This window comes from Mauremys reevesii, linkage group 6, assembly GCF_016161935.1.
Source record: "Mauremys reevesii isolate NIE-2019 linkage group 6, ASM1616193v1, whole genome shotgun sequence".
Classification (NCBI taxonomy): Eukaryota; Metazoa; Chordata; order Testudines; family Geoemydidae; genus Mauremys; species Mauremys reevesii.
In genome coordinates, this window is record NC_052628.1 from 122,841,912 (window position 1) to 122,868,805 (window position 26,894).

Below are 26,894 nucleotides of genomic sequence, written 5' to 3' on the forward strand. Positions count from 1 at the left end.
GCAACATGTTTATTGTCATGCAAACTGGGAGTAGCCTTCAGTCATCTAGCAAGCTGCCAAACGAGGCCCCTCTGTCAGGCAACTTGGACACCCCATTTGACACTAGCAATTCTGCGTCTCCCCTGAATGTTATTTTCCCCTGGGAATTTTCATTTTGTCACACTGCAGTTAATGTGATGCTGCGCTCTGGGAACCTGGGCTTCTCTGATGGAAGTCCCATGCATTGGCAGAATTAGTAACATGGCGTGCTGAAGAGCATTCATGTGCTCAGTAAACTCTCCATTCTCAGTCTTTGTCCAGAGCTGGACTTCCAGGTCCAAGGGGAAAGAGTCATGGTAGTTTGGTACAAGCTCTGCCTTGCTGGGGGGAATCCAAACCTGAGCCTAACAGTCCTTATTTTCCCCGGCACCATAATTGCAGACACTGCTGAAAAGCAAAGGCCTCTGGGACACTCACTTGAGCGGCTCAACGTGGACGGTTCAAGATGTTTCCCTGTTCTTGGCAAAGTCCCCAGAGGAAATTCAGCCAGTGAATGGCTCCACATACACCTGGATGGATGCCTTCAATGAGACTGACCGGGCTGTCCAAACCATCTCTCGCTTCATGGAGGTGAGCTTGCTGCTGCTGTTAGGTAACGTTTGCTCATGCATGTCCTCCAGTACAAGGCCAAGCCATGCTCTCTGCAAGGGGTCTAGCAGAGTCATACTGTAAAAAGCTCAGTGCTTATGAGTGGTAGTTTGGTGTCTGGGTTTGCAGTGTCATGGTTCACACCATTAATGCTCCTAGGAGATTTGCATTAAGAAAGAAATAAAACATTGCAGCCAAGATGTAAAATCTGAAACAGTTGCTCCTAAGCCCACATTTAGGCATCTAAGTAAGTGTCCTAGCCTCAGGGGGAGCTGCTGGGTGGTCAGCAGGGGTGGCTCCAGGCACCAGCACAGCAAACGTGTGCCTGGGGCGGCAAGCCGGGGTGGGGGCGGCAGTCAGGGAGCCTTCAACAGCGTTTCTGCGGGAGGTCCGCCGGTCCTGCAGCTTTGGTGGCAATTCGGCGGCGGATACGCCAAAGGCGCAGGACCGGCAGATCACCCGCTGAACTGCCGCCGAAGCCGTGGGACCGGCAGACCTCCTGCATAAACGCCACCGAAGGCCGCCTGACTGCCGGGCTTGGGGCAGCAAAAAAGAGAGAGCCGCCCCTGGTGGTCAGCACTTCCGAAACTCAGGCTGCTCACTTAGGGGCCAAAATACAGAGAGAAGAGCCTAACTTTAGCCCCCATCTTTGACAAAATCTTATCTTGCATGTTCCATGTGGTTTCCAGTGACAGTCCTGCCCCACCATTATGGGCAGCTGATAATGGCTGACTCATCAGCACCCTGGATGCTTGTTTTTCTGCATCTGGTATTACCCAGTGACTGCAGGAGAAACTGCAGCGGTTTTAAAGCTCTAGGAGTTATTGAACTCATTGGATTCCACCTCTATGAATGAATGACTGTGTGTTTCAGCACAGTGTAGCTTTGCCCCATCTTTTAGGTGAAGGTGTTATCATCTCCGGGTCCCTCGTTTCAAAGGCTTGAATGGGTTCTATCACTGGAGCTACCAACATATAACCCTGTGTAATAAACTCTGCCCAGGGACTTACAAATCTGTCTCCATCTAGTGTGTCAACCTGGACAAGCTGGAGCCTGTGGCCACAGAAGTGCGGCTCATAAACAGGTCCATGGAGCTCCTGGAGGAGAGGAAGTTCTGGGCTGGCATTGTCTTCCCTGAAATCACCTCAAACAGTGTAGAGCTGCCTCCTCACATCAAGTACAAGATACGGATGGACATAGACAATGTGGAAAGGACAAACAAGATTAAGGATGGGTGAGTGCTGCCTAGCTGCCTTCTCAAGAGAGGCGTTGGGAGACTCTAGGCCAGTAAGGATTTCTAACAGGTGATCTTTGTTCCCTTGGCTTAGGTACTGGGACCCCGGTCCTCGTGCCGACCCCTTTGAAGACATGCGGTATGTCTGGGGCGGCTTTGTGTACTTGCAGGATGTTGTGGAGCAGGCGATCATCAGGGCACTGACAGGCACAGAGAAGAAGACTGGTGTCTATGTGCAGCAGATGCCCTACCCCTGTTACGTGGATGATATGTAAGTTATGCAGTAGGTCGACTAGGTAGCAGGGTCTGTGTCTGCTCCTGAGTCACTGGAAATGCGGCCACTGGCATTATCAGGCAGGGTTGGGCCAGCTGTTACCCTGCTGATTTGCTCTAGTGGGACCTGTGCATTCCTATACTGGTGCATGAACAGGGCTCCTCAATATGGGATTGGGTGTATCGTTCTATGCAGGTACCCAACGCGTTTCTGGCTCCAGGATGGCTCGGGGGGGGGGGGGGGGGGGAGGGCTGCACATGGAGGCCCTGCCCCAGAAGAGCTCTCTGCAGGATGGTGCCTCCCAGCTGCAGAGTGTGGAGGGTGGGAGAGTGCATTATCAGGACAGTACTGTATCGCCCCCTCTCGGTGCCTGGCCAGGCCTCTGGCTGGAGTGGCAGGGGTCAGCAATGGAGGGGGCAGGGAGTGTAGCTGTGATTGGTCCCCGGGTGCTCTCCTCCACCCAGGCTTGTGCAGTTGCAGTCTGGCCCAGAAGTGGCCGGGGACTAGTCTAGAAAGGTCCTAAAGCACTGCCCTGCTAATAGAGCAGCAGTGCAGAGTTGTGAGTCGCTCGCTCCCCCAGTGACTTCCAGGGAGCAATGCCGATTTACACCGGGTGAAGCCCCGGTCCTGTGTGCATGCTTTGCTTTGCACAATGGAGCCCTGGCCCTGACAGGGACCTCTAGGCAGTACTGTGATCCTCCTCCTCTGCACCTGTAGGGTACCCGGCAGCCCTTGGTGACGCTCTCTAAAGCAAATAACCACAACCATCTTTCTCCTGGCTCTTTCCTTTCCTGCCACCAGATTCCTGCGTGTCATGGGCCGTTCCATGCCCCTCTTCATGACTCTGGCTTGGATCTACTCAGTGGCTGTAATAATCAAGGGGATTGTGTACGAGAAGGAAGCCCGGCTGAAGGAGACCATGAGAATCATGGGCCTGGACAATGGTACCCTCTGGTTCAGCTGGTTCATCAGCAGCCTCATCCCGCTCCTCATGAGCGCTGGGCTTCTGGTGCTGATCCTGAAGGTGAGGCTGGCACCATCACAGTTTCTCTCTCTCCCCTTCTCAGCAGTGTTGATTTCCTGTGGGGCGGCATAACGCGGGGCCCTGCTAACAATCAGCCTGGTAACGAATACTGTGGGGTTAATATGCTACGAACTTGGATCAGGCAGTGACTCACTGGGAAGAGGCTCTTGGTTCCAAAACGAGGCTGAGTGATTTAAAACAGTGGCTCTCAACCTTTCCAGACTTCTGTACCCCTTTAAAGAGTCTGATTTGTCTTGCGTATCCCCAAGTTACACCTCACTTAACAACTACTCGCTTACAAAATCAGACATAAACATACAATAGGGTCACAGCATGCTATTGCTGACAAAGTGCTGACTTTCATTTTTACCGTATCATTATAAAATAAATCAATTGGAATATAAATACTGTACTTACATTTTAGTATATAGTATACAGAGCAGCATAAACAAGCCACTGTCTGTATGAAATTTTAGTTTTTGCTGCCTTTGCTAGTGCTTCTTATGTAGCCTGTTGTAAAACTAGGCAAATATCTAGATGAATAAATGTACGGCCAGGGGTACGTGTACCCCTGGCTGAGAACCGCCGATTTAAAACAATAAGGGTGCTTCAGTTAATTGTTTCAGTGCATCTCAGTGTGCAGAGTACCGTGCCTAGGGCAAAATGCACCTCTGGCATGGTCACAATCCCTCCTGCTTACAGGACTGGGCAGCTAAAGCAGTTAAAAGGTAGTTCTGTTCTGAATAGTGATTCTGCAAGTGAGCCCTGTTCATTGCTTCTCAGTGAGCCCTGTTTGCCTTGTGACACATGTATCTCCTCCTTGCCAAGATGGGAAACCTGCTGCCCTATAGCGACCCCAGCGTGGTGTTTGTATTCCTCTCCGTCTTCGCCGTGGTGACCATCTTGCAGTGCTTCCTCATCAGCACCATGTTCTCCAGGGCCAACTTGGCAACAGCCTGTGGGGGGATCATCTATTTCACCCTCTACCTTCCCTACGTGCTGTGCGTCGCCTGGCAGGACTATGTGAACGTCTCGCTGAAAATGTTCGCGGTGAGTTGCGGCGGGTGTGGCACAGAGGAGCTGTATTGAATATCATGCCGTGGCCAGCAATGCGCTTGGTGGCTCTTTAGTGTGTGGGGCTGTGGGGTGCAAGAGGCCAGTGTTGTCCACTGTACCCAGGGCAAAGGGCCATCAGAGCAGGCACCGATGAAGAACTTTCTGGGTTTGTTAGTGATCAGGGAGCCTGGGAGTGGGGAAGGGATCTCTGGGCGTGCGCTTCATGGAGTACTGAGATTCCCCCATCTGCTACTGTGAGACCTGATGCTGCCCTGGTGCAGTTCATGTAGTATTGCCCGTTTGTGACAAGATCAAACCCTTAAGCTGCCCTCCCCCAGAGGCCTGTCCATCTGAGAGCCTCCCTTTAGAGACTCTCCACAGCATTCCTTAACTCACTGGGGGTGGCTGCGTACAACACTCCCTCCCTTCCCCCATACTGCGGTCTAGTCATGTGGGGAGCAAGAGAAGGGGGAAACAAAGCAAACCCCAGTCTTCGGCATAGCAGCACGAAGAACTACCACTGGGGCACTGTCTAGCCACGTAATAGCATAGTGTTCAAACCTTGGGCTCAGGTCCAGGAGCATTGGGTGGAATTCCACAGATTGTGTTATGCTGGAGCTCAGACTAGATGATCATGATGGTCACTTCTGGCTGTAAAATCTGTGACTCTCTGAACACTTCAGTGATCCCAATGCAGATAGGGATGGATGACCATCATGCAGATTGAGATTTTTGAGAACTTCTCAGGCTACTACAAGGACCAAAAATGTGCCACAATGGCTAAACATCAAAGTAAAAGAATCGGTTAGAGGCAAAACGGCATCCTTTAAAAATTGGAAGTCAAATCCTACTGAGGACAATAGCGCATAAACTCCAGTAAATCAAGTGTGAAAGTATAAGTAGGCAGGCCAAAAAAGAATCCGAAGAGCAACTAGCAAAAGACTCAAAAACTAACAGCAAAAAAATGTTTAAGTACATCAGAAGCAGGAAGCCAGCCAAACAAGCAGTGGGGCCACTGGACGATCAAGGTGCTAAAGGAGCACTTTCAAGGAAGATAAGGCCATTCTGTAGAAGTTAAATGAATTCTTTCAATCGGTCTTCACTGCAGAGGATGTGAGGGAGAGTAGCACACCTGAGCTATTCTTTTTAGGTGACAGATCTGAGGAACTGTCCCAGATTGACATAAGTATAGAGGAGGTTTTGGAACAAATTGATAAACTAAACAGTAATAAATCACAAGGATCACCCAAGAGTTCTGAAGGAACTCAAATATGAAATTGCAGAACTACTAACTGTGGCATGTGACCTATCACTTAAATCATCTTCTGTACCAGATGATTGGAGGATAATTAATGTGACACCAATTTTTAAAAAAGGCTCCAGAGGTGATACTTGCAATTATAGGCCAGTAAACCTAACTTTAGTACCAGGCAAAATGGTTGAAACTATAGTAAAGAACAGAATTATTGGACACATAGATGAACATGATTTGTTAGGGAAAAGTCAACATGGCTTTTGTAAAGGGAAATCATGCCTTACCAAACCATTAGAATTCTTTGAGGGGTCAACAAACCTCTGGACAATGGTGATCCAATGGATATAGTGTACTTGGGCTTTCAGAAAGTCTTTGATAAGGTACCTCACCAAAGGCTCTTAAGCAAAGTAATCAGTCATGGGAAAGAGGGAGTCATCTCATGGATCAGTAACTGGTTAAAAGACAAGAAGACAAAAGGTAGGAATAAATGGTCAGTTTTCAGAATGGAGAGAGGTAAATAGCGGGTTCCTCCAGGGATCTGTACTGGGACCAGTGCTGTTCAACATATTCGTAATTGATCTGGAAAAAGGGGTAAACAGCGAGGTGGCAAAATTTGCAGTTGATACAAAATTACACCAGATAATTAAGTCCAAAGCTACTGCAAGGACTTACAAAAGGATCTCATTAAATTGGGTGATTGGGCAACAAAATGGCAGATGAAACTGAATATCGATAAGTGCAAAGTAATGTATATTGGAAAGCATAATCCTAATTATACATACAAAATGTTGGGGTCTAAATTAGCTTTTACCACTCAAGAAAGAGATCTTGGAGTCACTGTGGATAGTTCTCTGAAAACATCTGCTCAATGTGCAGCAGCAGTCTAGAAAGCTAACAGAATGATAGGAACCACTAGGAAAGGGATAGTACTAAGACAGTAATTATCATAATGCCACTATATAAATCCATGGTATGCCCACACCTTCAATGTTGCATGCAGTTGTGCTCACACCATCTCTTCAAAAAAGATCTATTAGGTTTTCTTCCCAGGGGGACTCAATAAAAACAAACAAGGACAACATGTTTCTGTAGCTAAAGGGAAGTCATTGCTGGTTACTAGGGGAGAGAATCCCCTCATTTTACTTATGTGTATACACACACACATATACTTATTCTACTGCATCATTCTCTCTACCTCTGCTCCTTGTTTCAGTCTCTTCAAAGAGCAACACAAATCCTGTCACGTTTGAGTAGGAGTCAAGCTTTCAAACTCAGGAGGGCTATGCAAGCACAAAACTAGGCAATGGGAGCTTGCTGAGCCCTAAGTGAAAATCCTGGCCCCAATGGGAGTTTTGCCATTGAGTTCAGTAGTGTCCAGCGTCCACCCTTTGTGTTATGAGTCATGACGCTAGCATGAGGGCTGAGCAGCCCCCTCTTCGTTTATTTTTAAAGATAAAGAGATGAGTTTGTGAATGGTCTCAAGAGTATGAACATCTTGCTCTCCTAGAGCCTACTGTCCCCGGTTGCCTTTGGGTTTGGCTGTGAGTACTTTGCATTGTTTGAGGAGCAGGGAGTTGGCGTGCAGTGGGACAACCTCTTTGAAAGCCCCCTGGAAGAAGATGGCTTCAACCTCACCACATCTGCCTTCATGATGTTGTTTGATACCTTCCTCTATGGGGTTATGACCTGGTACATTGAGTCTGTCTTCCCAGGTGAGCCATTACTGTTGCCTAGAGATGTGGTGTTCTGCTCTTTGTGGGTCCTGCGTATTCCTGCCCATTCGTCAAGAGCGTTTCACGTTCCAGGCAGCACATGTTACAGAAGGGGGAAGGGGGCAACCCCGCACCATCAATTTTATGAGATCAAAGCTACTGATCAAACTCCTGGACAGTTTCCAAGTGCCCCCACATACAAACTAGGCTCAGTCCAGCCAGGTGCTAGCACCTCCTATGAGATTCTCAGCCTCTTCAATTCCCATTGGCTTTGCCAGGAGTTGAGGACACTTGGTACCTGACACAGGGTGGTTAGCACCTCCCACAATCGGGCCTTTAACTATTAGAGTAAAGTGGGATTTGGGAAGATTGGTTGTAATGTTTTGAAATCGTCTAATATTCCCCACCTGGCTAAAATCTCTTTCTCAATCTGTTGCCAATTTCCATTCTAGAAGGAGGATTTTCACCTTCTCACGTATGTGCTGCTGTTCTCCAAGGCCTGACAGCTGGAGATACGATGCTTCAGTACTGGCCCTCTGCCTTTAAATATAGAGACCTTATTGTGGATGTTGCTGGGCTCACATGAATGCTTTCCTCCCCATATAGGCCAGTACGGAATTCCCAGGCCTTGGTACTTCCCCTTCACAAAGTCCTATTGGTTCGGTGAGGAATATGAGGAGAGGCGGCATGCTCGTTCTGATCACAAAGGGCCATCGGAGAGTAAGTGTCTGACCCATGCTGGGCCAGAAGGCAGGTGCTTAGGTTTAAATGAATGAAGTTGGGGACTTACCTGGGGTAAGGACTGCGTGAAAAGATGTCAGGATTTAGCATCATGAAATTAAAGCTGCTCCTGTCCTACTCACTATTTGTTCCCCTGATAACTAACAGAATGTGAGCGTGATTGTGCAGTCCATATTCCAATAAAACTCCCACATACATCACTGGAAATCTTGCCCAAATAAGGCAGGCAGGATTGGGCTCTCCTTTGGCATTGAGGCATGAACCTGTGAGCTGTGACATTCCCTCCACTTCCACTGATTTCAATGGAGTGTGCTCAGTATCTCACAGGACTGGGTCCTCTCTGACATGGTGCCTGATCTGGTAGGCGGATACGTATCCACTGACTACATCTGGCATTGGATCAGGCCCTTACAGCTGGCCTCCAAAGAACTAATTAGTGCCAAGCTAAAATGAACCTCCATGGAGGGATAACACCCTCGGAAGGGAGATTACGAAGCTTTCTAAATGCCCCACTTCACTGCGGGTTCTCATTGGCCACAGAAAGATGTGTATTAATATTATGGGTGCTGTGTCTATTTTACGCTGCCTTGCTGATTACTTATTCTTCTCGCAGACTGCATGGAGGAGGAACCCAATCATCTTAGCCTGGGGGTCTCCATTCAGAACCTGGTGAAGATTTATCGTGATGGCAAGAAGGTTGCTGTGGATGGGCTTACACTGAATTTCTTTGAAGGGCAGATCACATCCTTTCTGGGACACAATGGAGCTGGGAAAACCACAACCATGTAAGGACAGTATTTGTAAGGGTGGGGGAGGCCCTCTTATTAGAGTGGTTCTGAAACAGTGTTTTGTCTAAACGTGACAATATAATATGTGCATGTGGATAGATGTATAGATTAAATATGCAAGGCCAGAGACTCAGCAGGTGTAAATCAGTGTATCTCCGCTGACTTCAGTAGAGCTCTGCTGGTTTACATCTGCTGAGAATCTGGCCAATGAAATACACCGATATTGGGGAATGGTGCCAGTGAATTGTCACACTTCCAGATCAAGACTGGCTGACTTGGTACAGTGTCAGCAGCACTTTTTAATAACCCCCTTTGTGACCTCGCTTTATCAGAATAAGGAAATGAATTCTGAAAGCATTAAAAGCTTTTAGGGAGTGGGAAGGATATTTTTCTCTCCCAGAACCAAGAGCATGTGGTTCAGTCCAGCTCTCATTAAACCCAAAAGTTCATGTGCGAGATGTTTCTCTGATTGTTTTCCTTTGGGGAATAATCACATGATATGGGATATCAGCAAGACTCTATCCTAGCCATTGTCCTTTCATTCCCTAGTGCATGTGGAACAAGCCCCCTCTTGATTTGGATTGTTCTGTGCCGTTTTGGAGCTCACTTACTATTTACTGCATTTGTCATTCAGGTCCATCTTAACTGGCTTATTTCCTCCGACCTCGGGCACGGCCTTCATCCTGGGCAAAGATATCCGCTCCGAGCTCAGCACCATCAGGCAGAACTTGGGTGTCTGTCCCCAGCACAATGTCCTCTTTGACTTGTGAGTAGCAGCCAAGAAGCGCAATGATGGGGTCTGTAGCACAAAACAAAAATGTGTGTGTGCTTATTTAAAATGACAGAGGATTCCTTTTCTCATTTTCTGACATTACCCCCCTCTATGGCTCGAGGCCCACTTCTGGTCTCTCTTGCTTGTGTAAGTCCGGAGTAACTCCACGGGGCAGTGGTTAGCACATGTGCCTATAGAAGTAGATGTAACTGGCATATCATTGGCAAGGGCTGCTCTTTAAAGGCAGTTGAACAATGAAGTAGTGTTGAAGTACTATCAATATATTGGTAAATGGGAATGAACCAAGAATCAGGATGTTAAAATGTACCATATTTGGCCAGATCCTCCGTGGTGTAATTCAGCATAGCTCAGTTGAAGGGAGTGGATTGGTTACACCAGCTGCGGATCTGGAACATAATATTCAATGGAAGCTGAGGGTGGTTGTTGTCACATGGGAGACATTGCACCTCATGGGCTCAAACCAGCAAGTAGTGGCTTATACTAGGGGTTACTTCTCTCCCAGGAGGTGCTATTCTGAGTTGTATATGTGGTCTGGGATAGTTCAGTGATGGAGCTGTTAAGAATCTGTAGCTGGACAGAAGTAGGTTCTGTTTTATTGTTAGATGTATCTGTGGTCTATCAGCAATGCCTTGCACATCCATCGAGACCATTTTTCCAGTTTTTCTTTTAGAAAACTGTTCCTTCCATTAAAAAAATAGGCCAAAATTTTCCAAAGTGACTAATGATTTGGGGTACCTCAGTGTTTGGGAGTCCAACCTGAGGCATCTTAATATGGCCTGATTTTCAGATAGCACTGAGCACCTGCCCTCTGGAAATCAGGCCCTTCTAAGGTGTTCCAGGTTGAGTGCCCAAAATCATTAGTCACTTCCAAAAATCTTAGCCCTGTATAATATTTTCCTGCCTAAATAAGTATGGTTTTTTTAACTAATTAAAAAAAAACAGTTCATGGGATGAGTCCGAGCCTGACAGACATAGTGCCTTGCTGGTTCTGCTCCCTACTCCTTAGGCTGACTGTGGAAGAGCACATCTGGTTCTACGCTCGTCTGAAAGGGCTGTCAGAAAAAAAGGTGAAAGAAGAGATGCAGCAGATGGTGATGGATGTCGGCCTGCCTCACAAACTCAAAGCTAGAACCAGCAAACTCTCTGGTAGGTCCAACTCTTCAGCCCTTTGCGTGTCTCATCTCAGCTGCTCAGGCGGCTTTGAGAAGGGCACTGTAGTTCCCTAATACCGAGAGGCAAAGCAAGATACTACAGTGTAACCTGTCACTCAGTGCGTGTTGAGTATCCACCTCTATGCCTGATCTACAACAGAGGTGGGTCTGCTACAGCTAACAGCTTGGGAACATAGTCCTTTAGCTCAAGCTGAGGAGACTTATGCTCTTAGTTCTGGAGCTGCCAAGGTTCAATTCCTGTTGACATAGGTGCCGATTCCGTGGATGCTCCGGGGCTGGAGCACCCATGGGAAAAAAAAGAGTGGGTGCTCAGCACCCACTGGCGGCCCTGCAGATCAGCACCCCCCCCCCCCCCCGAGCCTCCCACCCACCAGCAGCCCTGCCAATCAGCTCCTCCCCCTCTCCCCAGTGCCTCCCGCAGATCAGCTGCTCAGTGGCGTGCAGGAGGTGCTGGGGGTGGGAGGCAAGGGGCAGGAAGAGGCGGAGCAGGGGTGGGAGCTTGGGGGAGGGGGTGGAGTGGAGGTAGGGCCTGGGGCAGAGCCGGGGGTCGAGCATCCCCCGGGATCGGAGTAAGTCAGCACCTATGCCTGTTGACAACAAAGACTGGGTGCTCATCTGGGATTCAAATGGCTAGGGGCCTGAGGTGTTTGGTTTGAGCTTCCTCTGCCTAGGGCAAGTATGTTAACCAAGGCTGAGTGTGCATTACCCACCACTCTCTGTGCCTGACCCACAGAAGACGTGAATCTTCTATACTGACTTAATCTTTTAGCACAAGCTCATGCTTTAGTTCTGGAGGTCCCAGCTTCAATCCAAGATGACAGTCATTACAAAAGCTCTCATAGTAAATATGCTATTGAATTTATTAGCACCCAGTGTCCAAAAATCTCTAGACATCTTAATAAAATGTAAAACTAAAACAGTATGCCTGGTACCCCGGGCAGTGACTGGAGCAAGTTAAACAAAAGCAACGTGGTTAAAGCCACTGTCTGTATTCTCCAGTCTGCTCTGTTCACTTTGTCCCACTCAGGCAATGCCAGGTGAGTGGATTCTGGCCCCAGACGGCTAACTGAGAATCCCCCTTGTGTGAGAGAACACTCCACTGGTGTAGGCTCCTGCGCCAGCCGCCTCACTCCCAGTGTAGGGATGTGGTGGGATGGTGTGGAGTCCACTCTGCCAATTCTCCATTGGCAGTAAGGTACTTTGCAGACTTTACGCCTGTCAGATAAGTTAGGTCAGCTTGTCAGCTGCTCTAATGCTAGTGCTGAGCAGCACAAGATCCAGGAGCAACGACCAGCTCCTTAAGGCCCCCCACCACTTGTTCCTTGGCATGGTGCAGAACTCTGTCATGGGGGGAGGATGGAGCCTAGTGTCATGTAACTTTATCTGTGTGCACACATGGCTTCAAAAGGCATGTGGCTTCAGAAGGAGGTGGGGAATCTGGTTCTAGCCATCTCCACCACAGCACCTTATGGCACAGATCTCTGCTTCGTTGTTCACATCTCCATCCTGAATTCTTCTCTCGCTTTGCAGGTGGCATGCAGAGAAAGCTGTCTGTGGCCTTGGCCTTTGTGGGTGGATCAAAGGTTGTCATTTTGGACGAACCAACAGCTGGGGTGGATCCTTACTCTCGCCGAGGGATATGGGAGCTGCTTCTGAAGTATCGCCAAGGTATCTGTTCTTTCACCCAGTTATAGTTGGAAGCAAAAGGGCATCAGTGGCTTGTGGCTTAGATAAAATACATTGTTCTACCTTTGCTGATTGTATGGGGGAATTGTTACTAATGTGTCATTGCAAAACCCTTGGTGCCCCAGTAGAAGATGGCAACAAACAGCCCTAGCCCTGGGCTCAGGGCACCCAGTCACCTGCATTCCCCGTTAATGAGACCCTTTTTGCAGTCTCGTTATAACGAGCCACTTCTCTATAATTGGTGGGACTGCATTTCAGTGCTCAAGAGTAAGCCATGTTCTACGTTCACTACCCACTGAGGGAAGAGGATAGGAGGGCAGATTCTGATTTCACTCCCACAGGTGTAAATTTGGAGTAACTCCAGTGGATTCATATGGATATAGCTCAGTTCAGAAGCTGACTCCTGGTGTCTGCATTAGGGTAAAGCCCTCTGGTGTTATGTGGGCCTACTTCTTGGTATGAAACCGCTTTCATTGGTGTACTCTGAAATCACAACCCTTGCTCCAGTTGAGCAGGACCTGGTGAATCAGGAATTGAGGTGCACCACATCTTACACTGCTCAGATCACTGTGCGTCCACTCACCGCTGGGTGTTGCTTGTTCTGTTTCCATAGCTAGCACTGTAAATGCCTATCAAGACGAGTGGCAAAATACAAACAGGATGGGGACTGGGTCATGAAGGAGAGGAGAGAATCCACCTGAGCTAGTTGTTAACTTCTTCCATACCATTCCCTCATACCAGGGACCCACCTCCCATTTAGCAGCATGACGAAGGCAGGGTGCTTGCATCCCCCATGACCTAGGGACGTTGATATTGTTGACTTACTGGCAAACTCCTTGGTGTTTGTCTTATCTTCTTTATTTACAGGCCGCACCATCATTCTGTCCACACACCACATGGATGAGGCAGACATCCTAGGGGACAGGATCGCCATCATTTCTAATGGCAAACTGTGTTGCGTTGGCTCTTCCCTGTTCCTGAAGAACCAGCTAGGAACAGGCTATTACCTGACCCTGGTCAAGAAGGACGTGGACTCTTCTCTGAGCTCCTGCAGAAACAGCAGCAGTACGGTGTCGTACCTGAAAAAGGTACAGTTCCCATAGCAGCTGTCCACTTCCTTTCTCCTTCCATCTTTATCCTCCTTACACCAAAACTTAAGGCTGCCAAGAAGTTAAAATGTAATGGAGTAAATGCGTTGAAAAGAAATCCCTTAGCACGGCACAGACAGGGCCGGCTCCAGACCCCAGCACGCCAAGCGCGTGCTTGGGGCGGCATGCCATGGGGGGCGCTCTGCCTGTTGCCGGGAGGGCGGCAGGCGGCTCCGGTGGACCTCCCGCAGGCGTGTCTGCAGAGGGTTCGCTGGTCCCGTGGCTCCGGTGGACCTCCCGCAGGCATGTCTGCGGATGCTCCACCGGAGCTGCGGGACCAGCGGACCCTCCGCAGGCACGTCTGCAGGAGGTCCACCAGAGCCGCGGGACCGCCAGAGCGCCCCCCGTGGCGTGCCACCGTGCTTGGGGCGGCGAAATTGCTAGAGCTGCCCCTGGGCACAGAAGCATTACCTACCTTGGTACAACCCTGAGATCAGATTTGGTTAAACCATTGCATTGGAGGCTTGTGTCCATTACAACCTCTTTGCATGATGTCTTTAATGCCTGTGTTTTCGGCCTGACAATGGATGCTGCTGCTTTGCAATTTGGCTGCTTGCCTGAACAGATTAAATACATTGCTACTGATACTAGCTTCTGCTCTTACATCCTCTTACAGTACTAGTTATCTCAACCGTTTGTTACAATAAACAACAATAAGATCCTTTGTGCTATAGCCCCTTCCTAGAGCATCCGGATTGCTGGGCCTCTCTGGATGGTGTTATAAGGAGAGTGCAGCGTACAGCTGGCTGGCTTTTGATGCAATTAACATATGTTCATCCTTTCTTATGTACCTAGGATGACAGTGTCTCCCAGAGCAGCTCAGATGCTGGGCTTGGCAGTGACCATGAAAGTGACACCTTGACAGTAGGTAAGGACTGAAAAAGGCACGCATGAGATTGAATCTCATCACTGTGGTCTTGAGCAACTCACTTAACCTCTCTGCTTCTGTTCCTCCATCTGTAAAATCAGGATAACAGCACTGACCTACCTGGGATTTTGAGGAACATTTAATACTTGCAAAGCATAATGAATGCAAAGTGCTGAATAGTATGAAATTTCACCTAATGATCAAATGAGACCAGAATTTAAGGGCCATCAAAGCCGATGTACTTGCCAATATGTTAGCACTGCACAGAGTACACTCGTGTAGAGTGGCTTGCAGGGCTGTTGCTTGTATTTGGTTTTCAAAGGTCCTCAGAAATGCTGCAAATAGTAATAGCTGCTGGGATCTGCAGCTAGGGCTTAGCTCCATTGAATTCGATCCTTCAGTGGGTTGTGTTTTACCCCAACTGAGGATGTCCCCCAGCAAGATTCCTGAGTCTCTGCAGTCTTTGTTACCGGTGACTCACAGAGTAACAGGGCAGGCATCTTGTATTTTGGTTCCTCCAGACGTCTCTGTTATCTCCAACCTCATTATGAAGCACGTTCCTGAGGCCAGGCTGGTAGAGGAGATTGGCCATGAGTTAACCTACGTCTTGCCGTATGAAGCTGCTAGAGAGGGAGCTTTTGTGGAGCTATTCCATGAGATCGACGACCGTCTCTCTGACCTGGGCATTTCAAGTTACGGCATCTCAGAGACTACCCTGGAGGAAGTATGTGAGCTGAAGCTGATCTGATGCCTTAGACAATGCCAAACAAATAATTGCAGACCCCAGGGGAAAATCCCCTGTATATCCATGGGAAGCCTGTCTACCAGGGAACTGGTCTGGCCCTGAGTTCATAACCCACAGAAGTGTGAAAAGAATTCTCTCCTCCTGCCCAATTTAAGTGTGCCCACAAGGGAAACGTGCATTAAAAATTGGGGGCCAGGTCCTCAGCTGGTGTGAGTGGGCACAGCTCTGTTATAGACAGTAGAGCTCCCCATTTTCACCAGCTGGGGGTCTGGCCCAAACTATTTTCTAACCATCAGGTTTTAACTTACCTTGTCAAGTACTTTCAGACATCTCGGGGCTGCTGTAAGTGCACCTGGTTCCAAGAGTCTCCATGGGGCCATTCCAAGCAGCCAGGGATTGCTGGATTTCAGCAACATTTTGGTCGTGTCCCCTACTCAGACTCTCCTCCACCTAGGGATTCCACTTTCACTAGGGCACACTGGCTTTCCTGTAGCTTTGCGTCACCAGAGCAGCACAAGGAGCCTGTCCCCTTGAAGCCCTGTCTATTGTATTCTCCAACACCTTCTGAAACACATTTGGCATCATGATTTCCTCTTTAACTGGTTGGAGGAAAACCTGATTCTTCCAGCAGCTTCTAGAACATTGTTGTCTTCTGTGTTTGAAAATTTGGCCCTTCCTGTATAGGAAACCACAGCAGAAAGCATATCCCATCACAGCTGGGAATGTTGTTCCTTCTTGATTAGAAGGCAGGTGGACTTCCACCGGTCTAATACCAAGCCTCGTATGTGCATCCTCATTGGAAAGGGATGAAGGTTACAATAAGTGCTTACTCTGCATCATGCTTCTGTATTGTTAATGGCTGCTCCATCCTGTGAACAGTACTCAGATAAAAAATGTCCCATGCCATTCTTAGCTGGAGCTAAAAGAACATGTGTTCTGTTCCTCTCCCCTGCAAAAAATAACTGCCCCAACCTCAGCAATAAAAATCATAGGGCTGCATTTGGCTGCCAAGTCCTCAGGTGTCACACTGGTTATGTTCTAAGTTGCTCTAGGCCAGTGGCTCTGAAGCTTTCCAGACTACTGTATCCCTTTAAAGAGGCTGGTTTGTCTTGTGTACCCGCAAGTTTCACCTCACTTAAAAATTTATAAAATCAGACATAAAAATCAGACCAAAAAAGTGTCACAGCCATACTATTACTGACAAATGGCTGACTTTCTCATTTTTACCATATAATTATAAAATAAATCAACTGGAATATAAATATTGTACTTACATTTCAGTGTATATATAGTATACAGAGCAGTATAAACAAATCATTGACTATGAAATTTTACTTTGTACTATCTTTTCTAGTGCTTTTTATGTAGCCTGTTGTAAAACTAGGCAAATATCTAGATGAGTTGGTATACCCCCTGGAAGACCTCTGAGTACCCCCAGGGGTACACGTACCCCGGGTTGAGAACCACTGCTCTAGGCAAGGGATATTCCATATAGCCCCTCATGTTGAAATGATGCATTCTGTACTGGAATCATTGGATCTCCCATGTTACATCAAACAGCACATTATTGCTGTGTTAGACCACTTCTAATTTTCTTTTTAACCTCTCTTTGCCTGTCAGATCTTTCTCAAAGTGGCTGAAGATAATGGGGTGGATGCAGAGACCTCAGGTTAGTAAAGTAGTTTCAGGGCTGCATTGTCAAAGGAGGTTCCATCTGTACAGCTTTGTACATAGGATTTACATGCACCATCCCTTATGCACACAACTGACGGGGGGAGGGATAGCTCAGTGGTTTGAGCAGAGGCCTGCTAAACCCAGGGTTGTGAGTTCAATCCTTGAGGGGGCCATTTAGGGATCTGGGGCAAAAATCTGTCTGGGGATTGGTCCTGCTTTGAGCAGGGGGTTGGACTAGATACCACCTGATGTCCCTTCCAACCCTGATATTCTATGATTCTATGACAGAGGGTTAAATTCTCAACTGATAAAAATTCCCATTCAAGGAATTAAGCCATTGGCCAAGTAGAATCAGTCATCTAGTGAAGGGGTAGGCAACCTATGGCACACATGCCAAAGGCAGCACTCAAGCTGCTTTTCAGTAGCACTCACGCTGCCTAGGTCCTGGCCACCAGTCCAGGGGACTCTGCATTTTAATTTAATTTTAAATAAAGCTGCTTAAACATTTTAAAAACTTTATTTACTTTACATACAACAATAGTTGAGTTATATATTATAGACTTATAGAAAGAGACCTTCTAAAAATGTTAAAATGTATGACCGGCACATGACACCTTAAATTAGAGTGAATAAATGAAGACTCGGCACACCACTGCTGAAAGGCTGCCAACCCCATGTCTAGTGGTTAGAGCAAGGGGGTGGAATTTAGCAGATATGAGTTCTGTTTCCCACTTTGCCACTTACACACTCTGTAGTTTTGGACAAATCTGTTGACCTCTCTGGGTGTCAATTTTTCCATCTGTAAAATGATGGTTCTTGCCCTGGTGTAGAAGCCACAAGTGAAAGATGCTACACAAATTATTTTCAAAATCAGAAACTGGAACACTTTTGTGGTGACTTTTTTAAAGCCACAACATAGCCATACAAAAATGTCATTATTGAGTGTCAAGACACATGCACATATTTCTTGGAATGGAGGATTTTTTCCAGTAACTTAGTGTCTGAATGAGTTCATCATGAAACATTGAATAAGTGTCATTAAGTAAGTTTCCGAGCAAATGAGCAAATAAGTTTCTGAGCAAGTGTCTATGTTCAGTTGACTTTTCTTTTCACTCCACATGCTGCTCTTCGCACCACAAATTTGTTCCAATAGTCTCTTTGTTCCTGGGAGAAACAGCGCAAATTCTGTTTGATGTAACAATACATCTTGAATTAACATTTTAGGATTATCCTCCCGCGCCCCCCCCCCCCATTTTAATTGATAAATGGAAAACCAGGACATCTGAAGTGCCCTTAAAAGTAAGTTCCTTGGACACCATGTGAAAAACTGGCTCATGGGTTCACTTTACATATCAATGCAAAGGTGTGTGGTGGTTTTTCCCAGCTCTGGTGCTAATTCAGCAGCAGCTTAGAGGCAGTCCACAGCTGTTCAGTCTGCATATGGGAACTTCTTAAAAGTTGAAAGCAAATATTCAGTGAAGATTTCTATACAGTAGCTTGCTGGTAACACTTCAGTTCCCAGTGCTTGGGGTTTATAGAAGAATAGGGTTGTTCATTGTCTTTGTTAACTTGAGCAAATCAGCTAACATGTGCTGTCCTCTTCAGATGGCACATTACCTGCAAGAAGGAACAGGCGTGTCTTTGGAGACAGGCAGAGCTGCCTTCATCCATTCACGGAAGATGATGCTTTCGACCCTAATGATTCAGACATAGATCCAGGTAAAGATGGAAGGAACTGTAGTGCAATAATCTCAACTCTGTCTGTCTGTGCATCATTACTAATCTACAGTTCTAAAATATTAATGTTTTAAAGAAATGTGTTCATTGTCCATGTTTTTGGGTGAATCACAATGCAAGAAATACTAAATTTTATGAGGGCATTGAAACAAACTAACCAGCACACCTTTGAAGAGTTTGGGATGCTATTTAAATTCCTTCCAGCAAATGTCCTATTAGTTTCTCCTGCATTTGTTGAAGTGTGTTAGAATTCCTGACATACTTAACCTTGGATGCTCCATCCTCATGCAGGATGTTTATTAATCTCTACTTCCCTGTATGGGCCAAGGCAAGAGGAACAAGGTTTGTTTATGCATCAGCACTAGATATCCCAAGTCATTCTAGGGCCCTGCAGAAGCTAATGTGTGAATATGCATGAAACAGTCTGTCCAACGGGGACAGATTAAGGGCCTGACCCAAAACCCATTAAGTCAAATGGGAGCTTTATCAGCGATTTCCATGGACACTGCGTCAGGTCATTTTATAGTATAGAGGTGCCCCTAGTGACATCTAGACTATGGAAATGTAACCTAGCCACAATAACTCAAGCAGAGGCTTTCTATGTCCAGATGTTGCTGAATCTCAGCTGTTTTATCAACATTCCCCTGCCCTTTGAGATGCATCTACCCTTCCCTAAGGCCAAGTTAATACTCTTATTCCTCAGGATAAATATATAAAGCACCTGCCTTATGGGACACCTTATCATGAAAGGTGGACCTGGGCTAAAAAGTTCACTCTAGAGTGGAACTTTCCCCAATGTTTGGGAATGTTCAGAGCTGGCATTTCCGGGCTGGCCCAACTCTGCTTCCGAGAGGGGTTTAATGAACAGAGTATAGACCAGGGGTTCTCAAACTTCATTGCACCATGACCCTCTTCTGACAACAAAAATTACTTCACGACCCCCAAGTCCCACTGGCCAGGGAGGGGGAGGAGAGCAAAGCCCAAGCCCCATCACTCTGGGCAGGGGCGTCAAAGCTGAAGCTCAAGGCCTTCGGCCTCTAGTCAGGGGGCCTGGAACCTGAGCAGTGGAGCTCCGGCTTCAGCCCTAGAGCCCAGCAAGTCTAAGCCAGCCCTGGCAACCCCATTCATAGGGGTCATGACCCACAGTTTGAGAACCGCTGGTATAGACGTAAGGCTGAGGTTTCCAACAGTGCCTAGTAGATCTGGCTGCCCAGTTCCCTTTGGAAATGAATGGCAGCCAGATCTGAAGGTAGTCTGGAAAGGTAGTCTCAGCCTCGGTGATGCAGAGAGATAAACACTTAGATGCATATTCGTGAGAGATCATTTCCCCTTGCCCTACTGCACACCATTGTGCTCAGAGCGAGTCTAGGAGACATGGTGGTAAGAACATGGGCAGCCACCAGGGTCCTGTCTGCACAAGCAGGAGCAGCCTCTGAAGGAGAAGGAAATCTGCTTTTGTTTGTTTGTGGGTGAGAGTCCTGTATCATTTGTTGTCAGCAGAATCCAGAGAGACAGACCTGCTCAGTGGGATGGATGGCAAAGGGTCCTACCAGATGAAGGGCTGGAAGCTCATCCGGCAGCAGTTCGTAGCTCTACTGTGGAAGAGACTGCTCATTGCCAAGCGCAGCAGGAAGGGTTTCTTCGCCCAGGTGAGACCAGGCAGCAACTCCTGCAGAAGTCACCGAAACATGGCCCAGTTCTGCCAGTGTTTCCGAGGGGCTCTGGGCGGCTGATGCCTGTGGGGATGCTTCTTTTAAAGGTGGCTCTGCTGCCTCCCTTGTGATTTCAGATCGTACTGCCTGCCGTGTTTGTGTGCATTGCTCTCATGTTCAGCCTGATTGTACCTCCCTTCGGGAAATACCCCAGCCTGGAACTGCAGCCCTGGATGTACGAGGAGCAGTATACCTTTATCAGGTACCTTGCAAATGACCAGAAAACATTAAATAGGCGTCTTTAGGACTGGTTCTGCTTTCTCTATTCACCATTACGGTCTCATCACCTCACAGTTTGCATTTGTGTGTGTAGCTCCAAAGTACAAGGTAAAGAAAAGACACCATTTTGCCTGTTTGTAGCTTTAACAAGGCAAGCTCCCAATAAGAGTGAGTTTGAATGGTAGGAGGAATATAATACTATTTGGCACTTTTCTTCCTCAGATCTCAATTCACTTTGTTCTCAGATGCTAAGTCACACAAAAAAGAAGCTAAAAGTATCCCAAACTCTTTCCAAATGTTACAGTACTTTTCGTATCTGTGTGTGTGTGTGTGTGAGAGAGAGAGAGAGAGAGAAACACACATGCCACAAAGGAAACTTTCCACCCAGTTCCTTTTCCTCCCGTCTTACCTGTGTCTCTGCCCTGCCGTGTTGCTGGCTTTGCTGCACATGCCTTATCTTGGTGCCCTGAATGTGTCTCTTTGATGCGCCCATAGCAATGATGCGCCAGACGATGCAGGCACTCAGAAGCTTATGAACACTCTTCTCAATGAACCCGGCTTTGGGACCCGCTGTGTGGAAGGACATTCCATTCCGTAAGTAGAATCTGAGCAAGGGCAGGCACAAGGGGTAGCTCTGTCATTTCTAAGCCACTTCACGTTGCTGCTGCTTTGAGGGACTGGTGGATGCTGTTAATGGTTGTCACATAACTCACAGCTGCTATTGCCACCAGCCTCTCAGAATCAGCTTTCAGGGTTGTAACATCAATGTGATGGGTGTGGTGTTTGTATTATTGCAATGGCAGTGGTTAATTAGAAGCAGCTGTAGTGATCATCTTAGGGAAATATCAAGCAGAAGGCCTGATCCCAGTGGCCTGGACTCGTATGAAAGCTCTTCCTTCAGAGGTGCAGGCCCCTTGCCTCCTATGTTGTATGAAAGTATTCATTTGTGATTGCATCTTTTGTTGGCACTGTCACTCAGGATAAGCCAGGATTGCAGGCTCAGGCCCTACCTTTTCCTTCCCCTTGCTCACTGAGAGTATTGACCCAGATTTTAGTGGGAGCTACTCACTCCGCAGGGCAGAACGGAGCACACAGGGGTGCAGGCGTGTACTGTGAAAATGACCTCTTTCCTTCTCTCTTCAAGAACCTGCCCCCCAGGGGTTCCCAGGCCATTGCTAGTGCTCCGTGAAGGCAGCATGCTGGGAACTGCCATTGACCAGGATAGAGACGTAAGGGTGTTCCCCAAGTTACTAGCAGTGAGGGTCTGGCTTTGAAAAGAAAAGCCAAACTGGCCATATGGCCATGTATCGTTGGCTTGGTCTAGTTGTTTTGCTCCCACAGGTCTCTGCTTCATGTTCTGTAGGATTTCTTTGTGTGTGTGGCTTCCACAAGTGTGCTTTCGTGGCTAGCAGGCAGGATAGGAGGCCTGGAGACAGGCCTCTGCCACGGACGTGCTGAATGGCTTTGGGCAAGTCATTTATGGCCAGATTGTGCCTGGAAGGAAGGCACAAAGGAGAACCCTCCCCATTCCCCCGCTCCACCAACCCTTGTGTGATCTGTATACAGGCCCAGAACTGAAGTCACTGCCCCAAACTGGGTAGGGAGGTGATGGGCCATAGCTCCTTGCCCCACACATCAGGCAGTGGGGTAGGCCGGTTGGTTGAGGGGGAATTATCTGCACCTGCAAAGTTGTGCAGTACCAGGCGCACTTGCCCTGCAGGAATGGGAGCTCCGAGACGTTCTGCCTCTTGGTGCTACCCTGGGGCAGTGCAGCTCCATGCTCACGCTAAAGGCCCAGCCAAGCCCCTACACATCGCTGTGTGGCGGCGTCCCCCCGCCACAAAGTGGCTCTATTGGGGGTTGTGAGGCACTTGAAACTCCCCAGAAAGGGATGATAATGGTGGGATTCTCCACAGTGCCTGGCGTCGGCCTGACTCTGCTCCCATTGATGTTAATGAGAGCCTTCCCTTTGCCTTCCACAGGCGCCAGGCTAGGTCAATGGAAGTTTGACTGTTGATTTCAGTGGGAGCAGAGCTAGGCCCAAGCTGAGCACTTCGGAAAACTCCCTCTGTGCGTTGACCAGCATTGATTATTTACATAATTTTGCAAACTGACCTGTCTTTATAAAAAGTTGCATTTGCCTTGGCTCTGGCCTCATGCAGAGACACTCCTTGCCTGGTCAGAGAGGATGAATGGACCACCGCCTCTGTCCCCGACACGGTCCTGGACATCTTCCTGAATGGCAACTGGACCATGGAGAACCCCTCCCCAGCCTGCGAATGCAGCAATGAGAAGATCAAGAAAATGCTCCCTGTGTGCCCTCCTGGTGCAGGGGGGCTGCCTCCACCACAGGTAGGAGAGATCCCAGCTGTTCTGTATCCCCAGAGCAGCACGGGGATGTGTGTAGAGAATGGGCGGCTGGGTTGGGTCTTTGCGGGGGCTATGCATGAAGCCGAGGAAAACATACTCGATTCCAAGTCTCTGCTTTTCCCATGGCACCAGAGAGAACAGAACACTGGTGACATCCTGCAGAACCTGACAGGCCGGAACATATCGGACTATCTGGTGAAGACCTACGCACAGATCATTGGGAAAAGGTGCCTATTACACACATTGTTCCCTAGTGATTGCTGCTACCCCTATGCAGAGACTTGTGCACCACATAACTCCCATGGGGTGAATCTGACCTGTGGAGAGCTTTAAACTCTGGGCCGTCTGCAGAGTTGAGACTACGGGAGGCTCAGTGAGTCTAATTTGCGCTTTCTCCTGGCCCACCCCAGTTTAGGCCCTTTTAGACCCACCAGTGCATAGCTAATAGCCCCTTCCCGATCGTCTTGGAGGGACCAATGCAAAGTCAGTGAGAGTCTTTCCATTGACTTCAGTGGGCTTTGGATCTGACCCTAAGTTTCAAACTCACTTTGATTGTTCTCTCAATGGCTGGTGCAAGTCAGCAGGAAGTATTTCTAGCAAAGTATTCAACTAGCTGAAATGTTTCTTCCTGGAGTAAAACACAAGGCTTTTAAAAACGTGGTCTGAAACTGCTGGGTCCCTTCCTGTTTTAGATTTATAGACTACAGGGCCAGAAGGGACCATTGTGATCATCTAGCCTGACCTCCTGTGTAACACAGGCCAGAGCACTTCCCCAAAATAATCCCAGAGCAGAGCTTTTAGAAAAACACCCACTCTTGATTTAAAACTTGTCAGTGATGGAGAATCCACCACGACCCTGGGTAAGTTTTGTAAGCAGCTTCCCATTTTCCCATTCTTTTGTGATGCAAAGGCAGCATGTTGGCCATGAATCCAGCAATGGGCTCAGCCCAAAACTTCAGCCAAGTTCAGAAGTGTCTCTGACTCCAGTTCCAGCTCAGGTCCCTCTCTGCTTTATCCCATGGGCCAAGGCAGTGTAGTGCAGTGAGCCCGGGAGCTGCTATATCAATGTCGGGTGACACAACTGAACTCCCTGGAGTTACACAAAGCATTAATGCACTTCTGTTTCACTATAGTCTGTGTCTATATGGCTGGAGGGTAGGTCTGATTGATGGCCCATCTCATAAATAACAGGCTTGTTTCTTCTCTTTGCCTTCCCAGTTTAAGGAACAAGATCTGGGTGAATGAGTTCAGGTAAGTTACTGTCCTTTCTTTAGGTAGCTTGGGGCTCATTACCCGATTGAGTACCATGCTCTATGGGCTGCTGTCCGGTCAAGTTTGCCCCTAAACTTAATCTTTGTAAAACAAAGCTTTTTTCAAAATCAAAAACCACTGGAAATATTTCAATGAGACGATTGTTTTTAGCATTGCACTAATCACCGCGCTTTGTGAGCAAACTGAAAAGAGCCAAGGGTCCAATCCTGCAAATACTGTCTGCCTACTACGCCTGCTACTGTGAGTAGTTCCAGTTAGCAGGATGCTCATTAGCAAGCCCTTGCAGGATCAGGCCCTTAGGTTAGTTACAATCAATTGCGCCATCCTAAGAGGGGCGGGAGCACTGTGGGGGAGCGTTGCTCTCAGAGAGAGGACCCCACTCTGCTGTTAGCAGTGGAATGGCAGCTGCTTCTCCGCCTTGCTTCCCCTTCCTTTAACCCCTGCGTGATTAAAGGACAGCAAGCTGAAAGGTTGGGCTGCGGTGTGGAAAGGCCACAGGTTAGCTTTGTAAAGAAGTCAGATCTAATTTTGTTTGGGGGAATTAACCAGAAATCTAGCACAGCTCCTGGGAGGAATAAGCCTGAATGTCCTGTGGTCACCTTATGAGAGCTCAGCGAGTTGGAGTCCTGTTTGGTTCAGCACCTGCTGTTATGAGAGTTCAGGCATGTCTCACTGCTATGGGCTGTGTGGACATCCTAGAGGCTCCTATTGAATGGAAGCGTAACACAAAAATGTAAACTTCAAGTTGTCACTGAAGGCCTAAACTTGAGGTATTAGATCCCAGCACAGAGCAGCAAGCTAAAAGCCACAGGCGATGAAAAAGGGCCTTTTACGGAGGACACGGTAGAGTCAACTTCTTGTCAACTCTTGGAAATTGGCCATCCTGATTATCACTACAAAAGTGGTTTTTTCCTGCTGATAATACCCACTGTAGAGGAGCGGACTCACCCCTGCAGCGCCTCCTGCTGGTCGCTCAGGGAATTAGTTCAATTCCAGCTCCGGAGCACCCTCTGCAGGCCAGTGATCTGCCTGTCCTCTGACCCCCATGTTCCTCCCTGGACGCAGGTGCCCTTTTACCTGGGATGCTGCCCCCTGGCAGTAACCCCTCAGTCTTAGGGTCTCCCCTCCCTGGGAAACCCCCACCCACTATTCCCACCTCGCCTCAGTATAAGGCTACTGCCAGTCATTGTCTAGCCCCACGTCCTGGGGCAGACTGCAGTATCAGCCACTCATCACTGGCAAGGAGGGTTTGGACCTGCTGCCTTGGCCTACCCCTGGGCTGCCCTCTGCAACCCCCAGTACCTGTTAGCCCAATGCTAGGCCACAGCCTGGGGCTTTCCAGGCTGGAGCTCCCCAGCTCCTCTGCCTTTCCCCAGCCCTGCTTCACTCAGGTACCCTACAAACAGAGAGACTCATGTCTTCCCCTGGCTTCTCTGCCTTTATAGGGCCAGCTGAGTCTGTTTGGGGGTGTGCCCCAGCTGCAGCCACTTCCCCCAATTAGCCCAGCCTAAAGGCTGCTTTCTCCAGCCACAGCCCCCTCCAAGGGCTGTTTTTAACCCTTCAGGGCAGGAGCAGGGGTCCACCCCGCTACACCCACCTTAACTGATTACTCTCATTAGAGTTAGTATGGCAACATCCATTGTTTCATGTTCTCTCTCTCTCTCTCTGTGTGTGTGTGTGTGTGTGTGTGAGTGTGTCTTCGTCTTCCTACTGTATTTTCCACTGCATGAATCCGATGAAGTGGGTTTTAGCCCACGAAAGCTTATGCTTCAATAAATGTGTTCGTCTCTAAGGTGCCACAAGTACTCCTGGTTTTTTTGCTGATACAGACTAACACAGCTACCACTCTGAAAACTGTAGAGTCAGTCTGTGCTTCACTGTCTTGTCTGTCTGTGCTTTCAGGTATGGTGGGTTTTCAGTGGGTGCCAGCAGTTCCCTCCTGCTTCCTCCCAGTGATGAAGTCAGTGATGCCATCAAGCAAGTGAAGAAAATCTTGGAGGTAGCCAAGGTGAAGAGCAATTTCATATGGGCTCAGAATGGGCTGATGTCCTAGTACCCCCCTGGGGGTGGGAGGGAGTGTGGCCAGCAGGGATTTAGACCTTTGGGTCTAAAAATATGAGTTTCCTCTGCTTGAGCTAAAGGACAATGTGCTGAGCTACATTATGCTAGCATGGGTTGTAATATAACTGCATTTGTGGGCGGAGTCGTCATTGTTCACATTCAGAAGAACCATTTAGTAACTGCAGTCTCAGAATACCTGATCATATAAACCCAAAGTGGAGTCAGGAAGCTGACTTAAAGAGGACTAAGTCCTGAGGTCCTTATTCTGATTTTACTCCTTTTTCACTCCAGTAAGCTTCCATTGATGTCAGTGGAAGTCAGTGACCCCAGTTACTATCGGCTAGCACAGCTCAGAATCTCAGAGAGCAGGGAGTAGGTTCAGTATTGCACTAACCACAACATGAGAACTGGGGGAAAAAATCAAGCCTGATATTCTCATTCATTCTGGCCTTTCTATGCCACTCTGCTGTTACAGAGCAGCCAGATAGCAGCTGGATCTAGCTAGCTCAGAGCTCCCCTACTCTCAGATGGCACAGAACAGGAGTAGAGGGCCCCTATGCCCCATCCAGCCCGATTGCCACTTGCTGTAAATTAGAGCAGCCTCTCAGCTGCTCTAACCTGTGCCAGGGAAGTGCAAATTGCTTCAGAGAATCAGTGAGCCTTGGCCCACCCCTCTGCACTTAATGGATCTTGGCACAGGAAGGAATCTAGGCTATTGATTTTCTT

At 48.1% G+C, this 26,894-nt stretch overlaps 1 protein-coding gene across 5 annotated transcripts in view; it reads left to right on the top strand.

The window, feature by feature from the left end:
- Window positions 1-26,894, top strand: part of ABCA1 (ATP binding cassette subfamily A member 1) — a 140,436-nt gene that overhangs the window by 91,419 nt on the left and 22,123 nt on the right. For 4 of the 5 annotated variants that reach the window (XM_039544424.1, XM_039544425.1, XM_039544426.1 and 1 more), the window contains 23 exons: window positions 421-609; window positions 1,656-1,861; window positions 1,956-2,132; window positions 2,937-3,159; window positions 3,988-4,209; window positions 6,978-7,182; window positions 7,789-7,902; window positions 8,537-8,708; window positions 9,346-9,477; window positions 10,511-10,650; window positions 12,207-12,344; window positions 13,230-13,450; window positions 14,306-14,378; window positions 14,900-15,102; window positions 16,744-16,792; window positions 18,403-18,516; window positions 20,032-20,183; window positions 20,324-20,448; window positions 20,961-21,059; window positions 22,628-22,817; window positions 22,968-23,062; window positions 24,054-24,086; window positions 26,010-26,115. In XM_039544424.1, the coding sequence (XP_039400358.1) occupies window positions 421-609; window positions 1,656-1,861; window positions 1,956-2,132; window positions 2,937-3,159; window positions 3,988-4,209; window positions 6,978-7,182; window positions 7,789-7,902; window positions 8,537-8,708; window positions 9,346-9,477; window positions 10,511-10,650; window positions 12,207-12,344; window positions 13,230-13,450; window positions 14,306-14,378; window positions 14,900-15,102; window positions 16,744-16,792; window positions 18,403-18,516; window positions 20,032-20,183; window positions 20,324-20,448; window positions 20,961-21,059; window positions 22,628-22,817; window positions 22,968-23,062; window positions 24,054-24,086; window positions 26,010-26,115 (3,378 nt within the window). The remainder of the gene's footprint in view (window positions 1-420; window positions 610-1,655; window positions 1,862-1,955; window positions 2,133-2,936; window positions 3,160-3,987; window positions 4,210-6,977; window positions 7,183-7,788; window positions 7,903-8,536; window positions 8,709-9,345; window positions 9,478-10,510; window positions 10,651-12,206; window positions 12,345-13,229; window positions 13,451-14,305; window positions 14,379-14,899; window positions 15,103-16,743; window positions 16,793-18,402; window positions 18,517-20,031; window positions 20,184-20,323; window positions 20,449-20,960; window positions 21,060-22,627; window positions 22,818-22,967; window positions 23,063-24,053; window positions 24,087-26,009; window positions 26,116-26,894) is intronic. The other variant, XM_039544430.1, reaches the window with a different exon arrangement.